At 30.8% G+C, this 16,783-nt stretch overlaps 1 protein-coding gene across 2 annotated transcripts; it reads left to right on the forward strand.

The window, feature by feature from the left end:
• Positions 1-3,535: 3,535 nt before the first annotated feature.
• Positions 3,536-13,637, forward strand: LOC126735940 (cathepsin L). 2 transcript variants are annotated; one of them, XM_050440064.1, is made up of 5 exons: positions 3,536-3,698; positions 7,333-7,432; positions 8,864-9,220; positions 9,280-9,505; positions 13,064-13,637. In XM_050440064.1, the coding sequence occupies exons 2-5, from the start codon at positions 7,340-7,342 to the stop codon at positions 13,405-13,407; spliced, it is 1,020 nt and encodes a 339-aa protein (XP_050296021.1). In that variant the 5' UTR covers positions 3,536-3,698; positions 7,333-7,339; the 3' UTR covers positions 13,408-13,637. The 2 variants fall into 2 exon arrangements, with proteins under 2 accessions (XP_050296021.1, XP_050296020.1); XM_050440063.1 differs by lacking the exon at positions 3,536-3,698 and adding an exon at positions 7,084-7,118.
• The last annotated feature ends 3,146 nt before the right edge of the window (positions 13,638-16,783 follow it).

Here is a 16,783-nt window from a genome sequence, read left to right on the forward strand (position 1 = left end):
TCTTTCCTGGTATTTAAAAAAAATAAATAAAATTTTAAAAACTATATTTTGTGCATTTTTTCTCTGGCATCACTTTACTTTTTTTAATGTAATAAAAAGTCTTTTCAATAAACAACACATTGTCAAATTTTATATTTACAGTTATTTCCAGCTACCTAATTATTATTAGGTATATATAACAATAACATTAAGGTTACATAAGGTCAATTCAAAAGGTTAGTTCAGCCAATCAAAGTGAGGTACCCTTCTGACCAACAGCGCTGTGGCAACGATGTGGCAACTTTCTGAAACTACTTTTCGTTAATTTTTGGGTACAAACGTTTAGCATACAGATCAGTCTCCTTGGTTATAACCTATCAGCATGAACTTAAAAAATATATATTATATATTTATAACACTTCCGCGTCATCCTGCACCCAGTCAACACGTGGTCGTTCTTTCCTTTCCTATCCTTTGGAACCCTTCCTAGACCCTTTCCTGCCCTTGCCCTTTGCCAGTGGTAGCTGAATCCATAGATAAAAGGGGTTTAAGGGCTGAACCTATTCACGCCGGTAGCCAGGCCGGATGATGCCGGATGCATCGTAGAGGAGGCGTCACCGTGCATTTCAGTATTAAAAATTGTGAAAATATCGATTCGGGGAACAGGGTACATACCCGACAGTTTTCCCGAATCTCCAAATCGTGCTGGCAGATTGCCTCGTAGCAGAAGCCATTAAAATCACAAACCAACCAAACCAATATATTTATAAGTTTGTGCCTATCAGCCGTTGTTCGTGACAGTGTTGTCGGATTTCATGGACAATACCTATCAGAACGCCGCCGCACAGTGTTGCGTAAGATAGGAGTTTTGGAACAAAAGTAATATACAACCTATGTTTTAAACATATTTATGTCTTAATGTATTAATATTAAAGAACAACCAAAATGCATTACAGAGACATAGCTAGCATATTTTTGGAAATTGCACAGGGTTTTTCTAATACGGGACCTCTCTTACCTTTAAGAAATTGTTTAGAATATGTTGTGTTAAGAAAATGTTTAGAACATAAACAAACCATATCTGGCTATCATGTAGGTGTAGGTATTTGTTTGAGCGAAATAAAGTTGAATTTATGTTTATTATAAAACCTATAGTATGTAAATACCTATATCTATAGATATAGATACAGCTTCATTTATACCTTTATATTTTTAAAAAGGCGTTTTTATAGGATTTTAAAAAGGTATGGAGTATAGGCGGGTAAGTGAAATTATTTAATAATAAATACGTAGTTAAAAAAACTGTATTTTCGATATTTTTGAAAAAATGTATCTAGGTAATAAAATATATAAAAAATCAAATTATTTATTAACAAAAATAAAAATTACATATACCTATATAAAAACTTAAAGGATATTATTCTAAATCATTTTCCACTTAAAATTTAGTCTGAATTATCAGTTTTGTTTCGGTATCAGTATCTAAAGCTTCCGTTATATCTAAAAATGAATGAGAATCGTGGAATTCTTCATTTATCAGATATTTTTTAATTTCATCGTCACAGGCAGTTTTTTTGTTTTTAGTTAAAGATCGTCTATATGTAGATAAATGAGGATCCGAAGTTAGTAAGAGGGGGTTATTATAGGTATCGGTGTTCATTTCTTTGGGACTGGCTCCACAAATTATACATTTTGCAGTGGAGTTTGTATCGGACAAAATATTTGCCGTCAAACATTGTTAAAATCATTTCAAAGAAAACAAGAATGATGGTTTCTTGAACGGGAACTCTATATTCTTTAAGCTCTCTTACTAACTTATTTTTTCTTCTTCCTTACGAACAACTTCCGAGTTTTCTTTGGCAAACATAAATTTTATCGGCCGACAGTAAAATGTAGATGACGGTTTTGGATTCTCCCAAATCACATTGCCGTGGTTGTCAAGGTCAAGTAACTTTAGCGGGGCCATTGCTGTCAAAAACATATATTCATCCGTGTCTGTTGCCGATGAAAATTTTTGTTTGTAGAGACTGTGTCCCGAGCTACCATCGAAACCCCACTTACAAACAAGTTTGAGGTGGTGGTCTTGAATATTATTAAAATTTAAAGTTTTGAAAATGCTATCCGTGGTTATTTCCAAAAGTTGTTGAAGGTCGACTTCAGCGGAGGTTTCAGTTACTTTAATTTTGTCTGGTAAATATTCTTTTTTCATTATTAGCACTGAATAGTAGCTCGGGAAACAGTCTGGATGAAGCGCATTTACAGCTGACCGCAAAATGTTGTATTTTCTGACAGAAAGATTAATGTCGTAAAAAAGCGCCAAAGCCTGTGAGGTTGTAAGACATTTTTTATTGGCTAAATTTTGAGTGGAATATTTATTGTCTGATAAATGGATTGACCTATTAGTAGCAAAAGATAATTCTTCCATGAAATAGCTTTTAAGTAGCGGTTCTACTCGTCTTCTTTTGTTTTTTGGACATAACTCTGCGAACGATTTTCTAGGTCTGCCCATCAACTTGGAGTCGTCACTCGAAGTTTTGGCTACTTCTGAAGTTGAAGTTGTGGTTTTGAGAGTTCCCGTAATATTTCCATTAAGCCACTTTACCTGATTTTTTTCTACTCTACTACGTGTTCGATTATCTTTCCCAAAATTCCTTAAGCTTTAAACAAAAAATATGGCTTTTCTGCTGTATATAGCCCTCATTTTGCTTTAGAATGTCTTCGGAAACCTTTTCTTGAATTAAAAATGACTTAATTTTCAAAAAATATTATATTCCTTTTCGTTTGAAGGGCTTATTAGCCACTCTTCAAATAGGATCTTTCTTGGTATATTGTAGGACACATCTAAAAAAATTAATTACTAAGAGGGGGGCAAATTGGGGCAAGATTTTAATGTTTTATAATAAGGTAGAGTAGTGGGGCTATCATATTCAAAAAAATCGTATGGGGCATTTTTGCACATTTTTTAAAAAACATAATTGAATTTTGTCAAACTATTTTTTTATAATTTTGTAATATAATAAGTAATGTAATAGGGAAAGGAAGGAATACATACCTGTTAAATTACAATACATGTTTGGGCACACTACTAATATAAATGGCACTTGCAGAAAACTTATAAAGAACCTACTGCACACACAAACATTTATGTATTTAAAAATAAAAATCCTCGCTCTTATCAGTTTAAAGCTATGCAGTTTTTTGTATGAGCATTGGAATTTAAAATATTTGGCTTTTTTGTAATCTTCAATCATTATACTTACCATTAATGGCTTTTCTTGTTTTAAATTGCGTTATTATTTTTGTGACTTTTGTACATTGGGGCAAACACTGTGCACCGCCGGAACCAGCCGCTCATCGACGAAAGGAAGAATTGCCATTATTTTGGACAATGCGTAATCTTCACTTACCTCATCCTGTATATACTAGGCGCCAAGTTTTTATTCCGCTACGCGATGACGTCCGCATCAAACCGCCCATGTGTTAACCAATTGAAGAAAGATAACGTGCAGAGGGAGATAGACGATGTTTCATCAATGGTCAGAATCATGTGATCTCTTTGTTTTGGTTTGTGTCTGGGTCAGATAACAAGGACAAACAGAAAAACTATTATAAGCGAAATAGCGAATAACGCAATAATAATTTATAAACTACGTAGCTCGGGCCTTTATTAGTCGTTTTAGTAGTCACATCAGTTCAATCGTAGTTTGCAGCTGAAGAAGGTAAGTTTGGGTGTACATTCTCCTAAGGTTTTTTTTTTAATGGTATCACATTGTTCTGGTTCTTTGTCAAAGAAAGCATTCAATTAAAAAAGAGAAAATATTTTTCTCTTAGAATATAGCGTTAAATATTTATTAAGTATTTGCATGATATATTAGCATCTGTTAACTTTCATTTGAATACTTTTCATTTGTTGTTGGAAAGGCAAGTATGTATTATAAACTACATATATCTGATTTTTTTCTGCATGTAATTATAGAAAACATTGGCTCATACAGCTATTAGAGGTTTTATTTTTCAAAGTTAATGGAAATATTCTCTAGGGAATTTATTGTTGGTCAAGAAACACTATATGGTTGAAAACATTTAACTTGTGGTATCATGTGCCTAAAAAATGTCTTTCAAATGATAATTCTGTTTTGTTTTTAAAAAAGACTATTAAATTTTTATTTTAAAGATATATTTAAAGTTTAAATTTTGGTTAGTTGTGAAATAAAAATAATTAAATAGGTCAATATGTGATCCAAAACATTTAAATTTTTTCTTAAAATTTTGGAAATATATGAACTTTTATTAAATTACATCCACTCATGAGCTAGTTATAAATGCCTACACTATCATTTAGAGTTGGTTGGCAGTACCATCTCTCACAAGATATATTTTTACTGTGGGATTATTTGATGAAGGTTTTATTTCATCACAAATTACTGTGTATTACCTATATAGATATGGAATAATTCCACAGAGAAAAAAACCTTGACAGATATCTACCTATTTAAACTCCTGTGTTGAAGAAATAGTATTTGTAAAAATTATTTTACTATTTGGCAACTTGGTTATTATTAGTTTTATTTAGCTTATGTTTAATTGCCAGAAAGACCATTGTTTATAATAAAATTTGATTCACTACATAAAAATGTATATAGGCCCAAATGTCGGCAAAATTAAAACTTAAAACTGAGATTTGTTAATAAAAATTGTATGGGTCAAAAAAACAAAATTAAATTTTATTCTACAATTCATTTTAAAAGAAAACACATTCCATTAAAATATCTTGATTTTGACAAAATTTGTAAAACTGCAGTTACCTAACTGTTAATAATAGTCATTTCCAAAATGTTAAGTAATTTAAAAGTCAAAAATATCTATGAAACTAAACCCCTTGGCTTAGCTGACTAAAAAAGATGAGCTGCAGTTGCAATTAGTTTGGTCACGAAATTGAAATTTGTAGTTAAGATTAGGATGTTGCTAGAACTTTCATGGTGAGCATGTTGAACATCTCTCTCAATGACATTAATGTTTTTTTTTTTGTTGTTTAAGAGGTAAACAGGATTACTTATTAGTTTTTTAGTGTGTTTTACTGAATTTATGTAACCAAATAATTTTCTTTGTTTCTAATGTTAATTTTTGCAATAATTCAGAAAATACTTATCTCTGAAACAGTTGAAAATAGGTAGTACATGAAATATGTGTAGAACATTCTGAAGAATTCAAAAATTGAGTAATATACAGGGTGTCGCATTTAATATAAGAAAGTTTATATTGGCCACTGCTACATGACAGACCATGTATAATTTTTCTTTTTAGAAAAAAATACGCAAGTAAAAATATCGATTGATGTGTCAGTGTTTTTTCTGTTTTTTTCGAAAATGTTCCTATTTATTGGGAGACATCCAGGGCATGATGTTTAGTGAAGAGTTCCCCTTTCAAAACAAAGAAAACTGCAAGTTCCTTGGTATTACCATTGATGGTCACCTTCAATTTTAAGATCATATACTAAATCTTAGCATCAAAATTATCCTCTGGATGCTTTGCAATAATAACTGGACAAAACATGAGCTGGGAGGGGTGGATGCACATTCCGTGTACTTTTCTCTTGTTGATCCTCATCTTCATTATGACATATCTTTTTGTGGCTTAAACAACAAGAGCTTAGTGAACATTATTTTTGGGATTCAAAAAAAACAGTTAGATATCTATACTCTGCTGGGTTATAAGATTCTTGTAAATCCATTTTCATATCTCAAAAAATCTTAACTGTATTTTCTCTTTTTTCCTTGAAAACAGTTAGTCTTATTCATAAATATCCTAAACCTTCCTCTAACACTGCTCATATGACTTGTCAGGTAGATAATTTTCCCCTACCAATACCTACATCCTCCCTTATCAGAAACTTGATCATATACCCTAGTAAAAAAATTTTCAACCGTATTCCTATACCTATTAGACAAACATTAAATATTAAAAAGTTCAAATGCAAGTTAATATCATGTTTATTAACTAAAGCATATTATAGCCTCAGTAAACTTTTTAATAATATCTTTTGTTGTTTTGTTTCATTTACTTCCTTTAACTTCTATTTTTGGCAGTAGTTTTATTTATTTTTAGTCCTCTTGTTATTTTTTCATAATGTGTTTTTTCTTATTTTATAATTTAAAAGTATGTATTGGTTCTTCTATGAATTTGTAATTTTTAGGTTTTAATAACCACAAGATTATGTTATAGTATATGGTTAACATTTATTTATTTAGATACAGGTACACATTCACAGCAATAACATTACAAGGTACTTACAATTTTTACCTAATACTAAACATACTGACATACATACACTTTATATATATTTAACAAACAATATGGATCAGGATCTGTGTTTGTTGGTGATTAAACTATTTTATCATAAGATTACCAAACAAAAAACTAAAATGTATCACTATCTACAAATCTTTGTACTTTTATAACAAATACACATATATTATTAGTACTGATAGCTTTAAAGACATTAGTATAGACAACAATCACTGTTTGTTTATCCGCCATATCAAAGAAAAAAATTTTTAAAACAAATCCCAATACTAACTCATAATCTTATTATTGATAAACCCCTGCTTGGCTGGCTACTGCATAAATAATATATTTATTGTTCTGAAACTTCTAAATGATTCATTCACCAAGAGAAAATAAATTAACTTTTACATTTTTGGAGGAATATATATATATATCTAGCATGATGAATATGGGGATGGGTATGGTACTTTAAAAAATTACAATTTCTCTTGAAAAATATTGACTAATTAAAATTGTTTTTAAATAAGCTAATGAATATACTTTTTAATATAACAAGTGAACATTTTCTTTTTGGGTTTATACCCCAGAATGATAAATATACAGCAACAAAAAAATCCGTTTTTAAATATATCGCTTTTCTGTATAGTTTTGAACACTCTAAGACTCACCAAGACTAATACATCATATGATTCATAAAATAATTTAATTGGTTTTTAAGTAAAAACAGTATAGTTAAAAGAAGTAGTCACTATGAAAGAAAATTATACTAATGTAGTACATATTGGGAAGTCATGCATAATATGCCTCATATGAATAGCAAAGATTGATTTATTCATGATTCACTACAATCGCAGGTAGGTGCTTTTTTTAATACTGTCAACTGACCACAAGGAAACTATTGATGAGATTCTAACTTGTTTTTACTTAAATGCCTTTGATTCGAACCAATCCCTTATTTTAAGAGCTTAAATTTTTAAAGTTCACAGTATGTTAAAAATTTACATACTGTGTACCTTAAAACAATGTTATTTAATTTAAATAACTATTAAAAAGTATTTTATATTTCAGAGTTAAAATGAAGTTCCTAATAGTACTATTTGCTGTAATCTTGGGATGCCAAGCAGTATCCTTCTTTGACTTGGTACGGGAGCAATGGAATGCCTTTAAGGTAAGTTAAATGTCATATTACTATTATAAATATATTTTTTTTATCAAATAACAATAACAACATGTCAAATTATAATATAGTCTACTATTTAATTCTGGCAAAACTATCCTCCCCCCATATTATTGACAGTGATTTCATTAATTTTAATGTTCTCAGTTTGTTTCCACAAGCCTAAAAGATTTTATTTCATATGATTCATTGCTTTAAATTTGTGTTTGTGCAATTTCGAACCGGCTGCGATTTATAGGTTCCTGTGTTATTTTCATTGTTCTAAAAAGGTTAAATCAAAATCATTTATGACTAATAAATTACTAAGATGATAAATATTTCATTTTGTTTTATGAATATTTCCCATTAAAATGTAGCACAAATAAAGAATCTCGTTAAAATATTAAATTTAATAAAAATCATCATGGCTTGAAAAACATTGGTTGTTAGTGACTGATAAGTCATAGTAGCAGTGACCTTAGATAAATGAAGGTTTTATGGTAAACATTACTGACTGCGAATATATATACATAAATTGTCTTTGGTATTAATGAATAATTAAACTCTTAATGCATATGCTTTTTAAATAAATGGTTCTTCTGTATTTATGATTTAAGTTTATCAGTATCATAATTATTGTGTTTTCAAAAATGGGATATGAACTCTTAATGGTGATTTTTGCTATTAATAATTTTAATTTAATTTTTTTTATATATGAACATTATATCTTTATTTATATGATTTGTGAAGTAGGTCATATTTTGTTAAATCAAAACATGTAAACTCATTAAGTTTTTTTATATGGCTTATTTATAAAGTTTTTGAAAATTAAATACCTTTTTAAATATGAATAAATTTTTTGATTCATCCTAGGAGAAATTTTTTTTTATTTTCTGTTATATTAAAGTAGATAAAGATGTTATTCTAAAGATTTAACTCACGATCTTTTATGACAGTTTGGTTCAATAAGGTATGCAAGACTCTTTCTCTGTAGACTGGGTCCGAAATGCCATGTTAGGATGCTGATTATATTATGATTATTCTATACAAGACATTTTCTAATTTTTGTCTGTAGAACTTCACCTTGTCTTTTGCTACTCGAATTTTTATAAATTTAAAGGCGTTTTGTATATTTAGTAGTTTGATATGGGCAGCATCTTTATAAATCTTTTTAATGAAGAAATCTTTTATAAGGTTGGGGTATTGACATTCAACATAAATACCTTTTTTAAAGATATGAATTAAAATGATAACTTATTCTTAACTTATTCTATATTTATTTAATTTAATTTCTAATATTTTTAATATATTTATTCGGTTTTATACTCCTCGGTAATATATTTGGGTCGTCATAAATTATTCAATGTCAAAGAAGCTGAAATTTTGTATTTTTGCTGTTTATTTACGTTTGGCGTACTTATTATTGTATTCATTTTAAAATAGGTTCAGCACAATAAATCTTACGAATCTGAAACTGAAGAACGCTTCCGAATGAAAATCTTTATGGACAACGCCCACAAAGTGGCAAAACATAATCAACGCTTTGAAAAAGGAGAGGTCACCTTTAAGTTAGGGCTGAACAAGTACGCCGACTTACTTCACCACGAATTCGTTTCACTTCTAAATGGATTTAACAGGACGAAGAATGGAATTGTAAAGGGATCTGATCGTTTAGAGAGTGCAACATTTATTCCTCCAGCGCATGTTACCTTGCCTGATACTGTTGACTGGAGGGAACATGGAGCTGTAACACCTGTGAAAGATCAGGGACACTGTGGCTCATGCTGGAGTTTCAGTGCTGTAAGTCAATTTGTAATGGTAAATATTGTTGCCTAATTTACATTATACATCAATTGCAGACTGGAGCTTTGGAAGGTCAAAATTTCCGTAAAACTAAAAAGCTGGTTTCTCTTAGTGAACAAAATTTGATTGATTGTTCTACCAGATATGGTAACAATGGGTGCAATGGTGGACTTATGGATAATGCTTTTAGATATATTAAGGATAACGGCGGTATTGATACTGAGGAGAGTTACTCATATAAAGCTGAAGATGAAAAGTGCCACTACAATCCTAAAAATAAAGGTAAATACCAAATGTTTAGATATTATTTCTACTAACAAACTAAAAACAAAACCATTGCATTACGTAAATAATAATAAAAGCATTGTTCCCTTCAAAGAAACTGGTATGTATTGTATTTTCAGTTGGTAGAATAATTTGTATTAACTACTATAACAGGATGTTTATTTGAATAGTGATACAAATTAATATGAAGATCATATCAATCAATCTATTAGCTACTATCCGATTAATTTATTATCAATTACATTCACATTTATATTATTTATATACTTATATCTAGGGCTATGTTCACTGATAACTTAAGAACCATGATAGAGAACAGCTGATCCTACTCACATGGCATCTTCGCTGCCACGTGGGAACGAATCTATAAAATGGAAAACATTTTAAACTATATGGCGTGGTAACCTTCACATTATTGAGAAATTGTATTTGGAAACTATCGCTTTGTTCACCCTGGACTCTTTTTAAAGCAAATAAATCTTTCACATTACTAAAGATTAAATTAAATTTCAAATGGGCTAAAATATTGGGACATGCGCCGGGCGCCTCAAAAGTGGCGCTTTTAATTTGAACTTGTATTTCTTAAACCTAGTAAAGTATTTTTTTTTTGTTCCTAAATTTTTTAATTAAAAATTTGTATTTAACCAGGGTTGTTTTTGTTTATGATCAATCATTAATAAAGCTTATCTTATCAATCATTTAAAATTTTTCAAAATAGCGAATGTCTATGTCTACAAGTTTTACAATAAAACTATGGATAAAAAGAGATCCATGTGTTGAAAACTGCCATTACTTTAGAAGGGAATCCGTAAATCCATAAATCGAGGAATGGAATTTGTTTACATTCTCAGGGTTACATGAAAGTTTTAAGAAATTGATTTGTGTTATCTCGGTAAACGATAAATATAAATTATGTGTCATTCACCACGGTCAGAATTCGCCCCTATCCGTTTTTTTTGCCCAGACCGCATTATGCGTATAGACATTTAACCATGATGGATCAAGATATATTTTTTCAAGCACTGAGTAAACCTCACTGGCAAAAGGAAGTTTTGTTATCGTTTTGTTTTGTCGAGCATTTCTTTTGCCAACGTCGCGTTTCTTACTTTTCGATTTACCCTATTTCTAAGTTAACTTTCTTCTCTAACTTCAATATATTCAGTCTCGCATAACTCTCAATACTTTGTGGATGAAGTCAAAGGAAAAGAAAAAAAGTGAAGACACAGGAAAAAAGGAACACTTAATAACTTTTAACAGGAAGTTACACTAACTTTTTTATTTTGAATGGGACATCTGGTATATTATTACGTATTTTGATAGAAAATAATATTCTGAGAATAATGATAACGTATTCGCTATTTTTGTTTTATACTCATAGAAAAAATCAATTTGTTAAATTTTGAAATAAGGTGCCATAAATGCATTGAAAATTAATTTTATTAAATTAATAATTGCGGTAAAATAATATTCATTGCGTTTTAACAGTTTTTCAGAAATACAGTCAGTAAACATTTCATTTGTAAACACAAGATTTCTTTCAAAAAATTGAAGCAAATTGAAAAATAATAATTGCACTTGACAAGATGTCATGTATTGTGCCAATTGAAAAATAATTCAAGAACGCGTCAAAACGCAGCCTCCTAGTCAAGAAAACAAAGCCTTGTATACTATTTCAATTAATTAAATGCGTTTATTTATATGACTTAATTTTTTTCTTCTTATAAGCTTATTTATCCACCGATTTAAAAAAGAATAAAACCACATTATTGGGAAAAAAACCTTATTTCAAAAGTGGTTGTTCCCAATAACGGGCTATTTGAAAAAAAAAAGTAATTGCCAAAATTGCTGATTTAGACATTTTAAATAGGCGCGTAACAGATTTGAGTAATAAAATGGAGTTAAAAATATTTTTTCGCTGATTATTAATTAAAAATTAAAACTTTTAACGCATTTATGGACCCCTATTTAAAAATTTTAAAAATTGATTTGCTATAAGTATAAAACAAAAAGTAGCAAATGCAGTATCATTGTTCTGAGAATAAAATTTTCTATCAAAATACATAATGATATACCAAGTGTCTCATTTAAGAAAGTACTAAATATATCAAAAGATCAAAGAAGCAATTCCATCAATATACCAAATTTTATTTGTTTACCTTGATAAGGAAAATAGTTATTAAGTGTTTTTTCTGTGTCACGCAGTATATAATCGTAGATATACAGGGTGTTGTCTTGATCATGCTACAAATTTCTAGGATAGATTGAAAACGTAAAAAAAAAGAAAAGTTCATATGCACAAGGGTCCGAAAATGCTTCCTCAAGGAGCTAGATCTCTTTAAAGTTAACCTTACAGTTTTCGTTTTATATCTTCGGAACTACTTTACCGCAACCAATTTTGAGTATTGTGGGACGTCCAGCAGAAAGTTAGCAGTTCAGTCCTGATTAATTCTCGAACCTTGTTTACATGCACTATCGCTTTTTGGCAAATGAACTTTAGCATTATTAATAAAATAATTAATTCTGGTGCTGTATCTTAATTTACTTTTAGTCAATTTTTACAAAAACGGTGATATTTAGCGATTTTTGCTGAGAGCATCTTTTTTATGCAAAAGGCATAGGAGCATCATAATCTGATACCCAAGTTTTAGAGAAATGGGGTTAAATTTACCAAATATCCTTCTAGTTTCCACGCCCCTGGTTAAAATTATTTTTGTTTAGTAGATTCAAAAGAATAAACATATTAACAATAATTTATTTCCCAAAATTGGTTGTGGTAGCTAAAATAGTTCTGAAGCTATAAAACGAAAACTAGTTTTTAAAGGTTATCTTCATAGAGCTCTAGCTCCCTAAGGAAGCATTTCCGGACCCATGTTCAAACACCCTGTATATAACGTTTCGAAAATATTGCTTGATGGTTCTTTTAAGTACTTTTGGAGAAATCAAATAAAATCGTAGAGATATTAAGTATCAAATGTTTTTACATAAAAGTAATAGTAAATCTTTCTTGATCATTTAAAATATTTGCAGGCCTTATTCTATCATGTATAGCAGAATATTTTTTACTCTGCAATCTTTATTCATTCACATTCACATACTTCTGTTTACAGTAATAGCTTTAACATTGCATTTTTATAATGAAAAATATATTACCTTTAATTACCAAAATACACTACATAATTACAGATTTAATAATTAGAAAGAGTAAAAAGTAAAATATTTTGAGATATTTAAGGATCCTATTATTTTTGGGGCAAAGTATAAAGAATTTTTTAGTAAGACTGCTTTCATTAATATTCTACTTTCCGGATATTCTATAATCTAAGAGAACCCACCAAATACTAATGTTGTGTTGCATATTGCAATGTGAAGATTTTTCCCAATGACCTAACGACTATTGTACCGTATATTTTACTTTTTGACTCTGCCATGAGCAGCAAGTAAAATACTCCTTATTTATCTACACGCAATAAAAATTGGGAATTATGTGATATTGATTTAGCGGCTTTTTAACTGCTTTCAAAAAATTCTAATCTTTTATACGTTAAAACCATTCAGGTGCCACAGACGTAGGATTCATAGATATCGAGTCGGGCAATGAGGACGCTCTCAAAGCCGCCGTAGCGACCGTGGGTCCCGTTTCTATCGCCATTGATGCCAGCCACGAAGCATTCCAACTTTACTCAAGCGGAGTTTACGTGGATCCCAGCTGTAGCTCGCAGGATCTTGACCATGGTGTCTTGGCAGTAGGTTACGGTACGGACGAGAAAACCGGTCAAGATTACTGGCTCGTAAAGAATTCTTGGGGACCATCTTGGGGAGCGGAGGGATATATTAAAATGGCCAGAAACCAGGATAACCAGTGTGGTGTTGCCACTCAGGCCAGTTACCCGTTAGTTTAAATATATTTTTGTACGTTCTTAGATTAATTGTTAGATTTAGGCATTTTTGTGATTATTAGTTTGGATTGTAATGCAGCTCTCTAAATGAACAATAAGATTCCAATGTGATTTTAGTTGTATCATGCATTTATCTACTGTTAAGATTTTTTAATAGTTCTCGCCTACGCTCGAATTAATATTTTTTAAGTTTTGTGTGTATTTTTTATGTAAGAATAAACCTATAGTTTATACTTAACTTGTTATTTATTTGTACACGTTGCTTTAGGTGAATCGTGAGGGAGAATTGCATATTTTAATTGCGAATATGTAGCAGAAAAAAATCTCGCGAAATTATTATTTTTTGTTTCTTACAATCTGATTGATTTCACAATTAATATTGTTATTGGTCTTTGCTTAGTTGGGTAGAGAATCTTCTTGCTATAATGCGCGGGGGCTGAAGTTAATCATTCAATAAAAATTCTTCATTTCAAATTTAGCACAGGAGTTAAAAGACAAAAGGGAAGGCCAGTAAGGTACCTACAGGTAATAAGGCCTATATTCAAAAAAATCGCTTTAAATTAATCGCAAATCGATTGCGGTGGGTCCTCGTCTCCTATTGGTCCATTTACAAACGACATTCGAACGGACTACCCGCGTTCCTCGCTTTCGGACGTCAGTAAGTACCAACAACTTGTGTCGACGGGTCGCCGCGTGTGATCTTATAAAGATACAACGAACAAAAACGTAAGTATTTTAGTATTTATAATTGTATTTTTAATTTATAACTGCAGATATTTTGGTTAGACGGATATTTTGTGATTTCAATAGTTTATTAGATTAAATTTAGCCGACATAATTTAAATAAATTTACATAATATTTCGTCATGGATGGGTAATAAGGCCTATAAAAATAAGCTATAGGCCTTATTATCCTCATGACAAATTAATGTTATTACTAACATATTATTAAACTTCTAAACTATTCTCGTTTTATTTTCAGTGATTTTTGACATCATGCCTTCTAAAAGGGCATCTTGGTGCGAAGAGGATTTAATACAGCAGTTCGATTTGTTCAACGCGGTACTCTGAGTACATATGGGGCTGCGGCAAGGTTTAATAATCCCAGAAGAACCATTAGAAATCATGTTCAGAATGGAATCCTAATAAAAAGACTAGGTCGTAAATCTATTTTAAAAGAAGAACAAGAAGCTGATCTCGTTAAAAGAATAATAAGACTTATTGAAATAGGTCTACCTGTGACTCCACGGATCCTTCGTCGATTAGTATTCTTCTGCGAAGATAATAAAATTGCTCATCAATTTAATATAACTTCAAAACTTGCTGGTAAAGACTAACTAAAGGCTTTTATGAAGCGAAATCCTGTAATTTCTAATAAAGAAAAGTACAGTTTATGAATCCAGCTAGGGCTCAAAAACTTAATAAATTTATAGTTGATGATCATTTTTCAAAAATAGGGAAAATGTATGATGATCTTGATATAATTAATCACCCTAAAAGACTTTATAATATGGATGAAAAAGGATGCCGCTTGACTATTCACCACCAGCCAACCGTTTTAGCTAAGAAAGGGGTAAAACGTGTTCACTTTCAATCGTCAGAACATGCAGAGAGTGTGACAATTACAGGATGTGTCAATGCCCTTGGAATACCAATACCTCCTATGATTATTTTTAAAGGAAAGAGGCTAAAGCCAGAATTACATGATAATTTGCCACCAGGAACTCTAGCGGAAAAATCAAGAAAAGGCTACATGACTAACGAACTTTTTAAAGAATTCCTCGAGCACTTAGCCCGATGTTGGTTTAACAGTCGACATGGATGATTTTGAGTGTCCCGATGGCTGCTAAACTTCGCCCAATTAACGAGTTGTGCCATTTTTATGTATAGGCTTTATTAAACCTCCATCGGATAATAAGGCCGATTTGCGTTATTTTTCTTAATATTTATTTTTTGTTTTCTAGTTTTTTTAGAGATTATTTTTTTAAGTTTGTTAAAATTAATATAACCTTATAAGCACTTTGGTGTATTAAACTAAATATTAACATTACAGTATTTCACTTTATTCACTTTTTTTCTTAGCAAGGCCTTATTCCCCTCAGGTACCTTAGGATGCTTTCTGACTAACATATCCTTCTGTAATTATTAGTAATATCTACTAAAAAAAATAAAATAGGGAAGTCATTTTATTACATGTACCCAGATTGCTCCGAAAGTAAGCGAGATGCAGAAATTTTTTTGACACCAAAGTTGTTCAGGACAGAGAGGGACATGCGTCCGTGGAGGTAGTTTTCTTAAAGATCAGTGTAATTTTTTAAAATGGTAAGCCCTATTTGTTGCAGGGGATTTGAAATGAGATCAAGCAGAAATGTTTAAATAACCTTAACCATCTTTAAATTCATTTATTGGTGCCAACAAACAAGCATTTCCACAAGTCAACAAAACAAAAAATACATATATGATCATAAATACTGCATTAAAAATATCAAGTAACATAATAATAATTACAAAATGTCCTTAAATACCTAGGGATGCCGCGAGACACGAGACACGAGATGTCTCGTCTCGTCTCGTCTCGTCTCGAAGGCATTTTATCTCGTCTCGAAAGTATTTTGTCTCGAATTTCGAGACGAGACGAGACGAGATAAAAATGTTCGAGACAAGGCGAGACGAGACGAGACGAGACGTCTCGATATATGTAAAATGCTTCTAACAATAATTGGTAAAATTGTCATTAAAATCACGGAATAGGTTTTGATTATTTTTTTAATTTTCCATTATTATACTAATGGGCTTACGATTTGCGTAACAGGTGGTGTGTAGATTGGAAAAAATATCCTTAGAATTTAGGGATATGTTTATTTAAATCTCTTGGACCAGTCACGTCTGTTTTTATTTTAGCTGCGCATTTTTTTTCAACTTAACGTTTTTATACAAGGTGTGTCATAAAACGGTGGGCTTTCTTATTTTAAACAAACACCATATTTTTTGAATTTACCAACAATTTAAGAATATTACCTGCATTCACCGGACGGAACAGTTGCGTCACTGTTACAAAACTGAAAAACTCTATCGAAACCCTCCGAAAAATGGTAAAGTCCAGTGCAACGATATATTAGAATGGTCACCCGTCAAAACACCAGCATTCCACCTGCCAAACAATGTCATTCACCTTGTATTTACATTGTTTGAGAAGTAAAATGCTGGTGTTTTGACGGGCGACCATTCTAATATATCGTTGCACTGGACTTAACTGCATTCATAACATGTCGATTTGTCCCTAGAGTTTTGGTTTTGCAACATTTTGCAATTTGCTTTATTATTATTATTTGAAGAGGCTCCTATTTAATAATATATTCACATACATATTATGTTTTTT

The sequence above is a fragment of the Anthonomus grandis genome, chromosome 5 (genome assembly GCF_022605725.1).
Source record: "Anthonomus grandis grandis chromosome 5, icAntGran1.3, whole genome shotgun sequence".
NCBI classification, from domain to species: Eukaryota; Metazoa; Arthropoda; class Insecta; order Coleoptera; family Curculionidae; genus Anthonomus; species Anthonomus grandis.

What these genes read in the sequence shown, in the direction of transcription:
- LOC126735940 (XM_050440063.1), top strand. Translation starts at nt 7,099, where the DNA reads ATGATTCACTACAATCGCAG. An exon ending in ATGATTCACTACAATCGCAG is followed by an intron (nt 7,119 to 7,332) that starts GTAGGTGCTTTT and finishes TTTATATTTCAG; the next exon opens with AGTTAAAATGAAGTTCCTAA. An exon ending in AGCAATGGAATGCCTTTAAG is followed by an intron (nt 7,433 to 8,863) that starts GTAAGTTAAATG and finishes ATTTTAAAATAG; the next exon opens with GTTCAGCACAATAAATCTTA.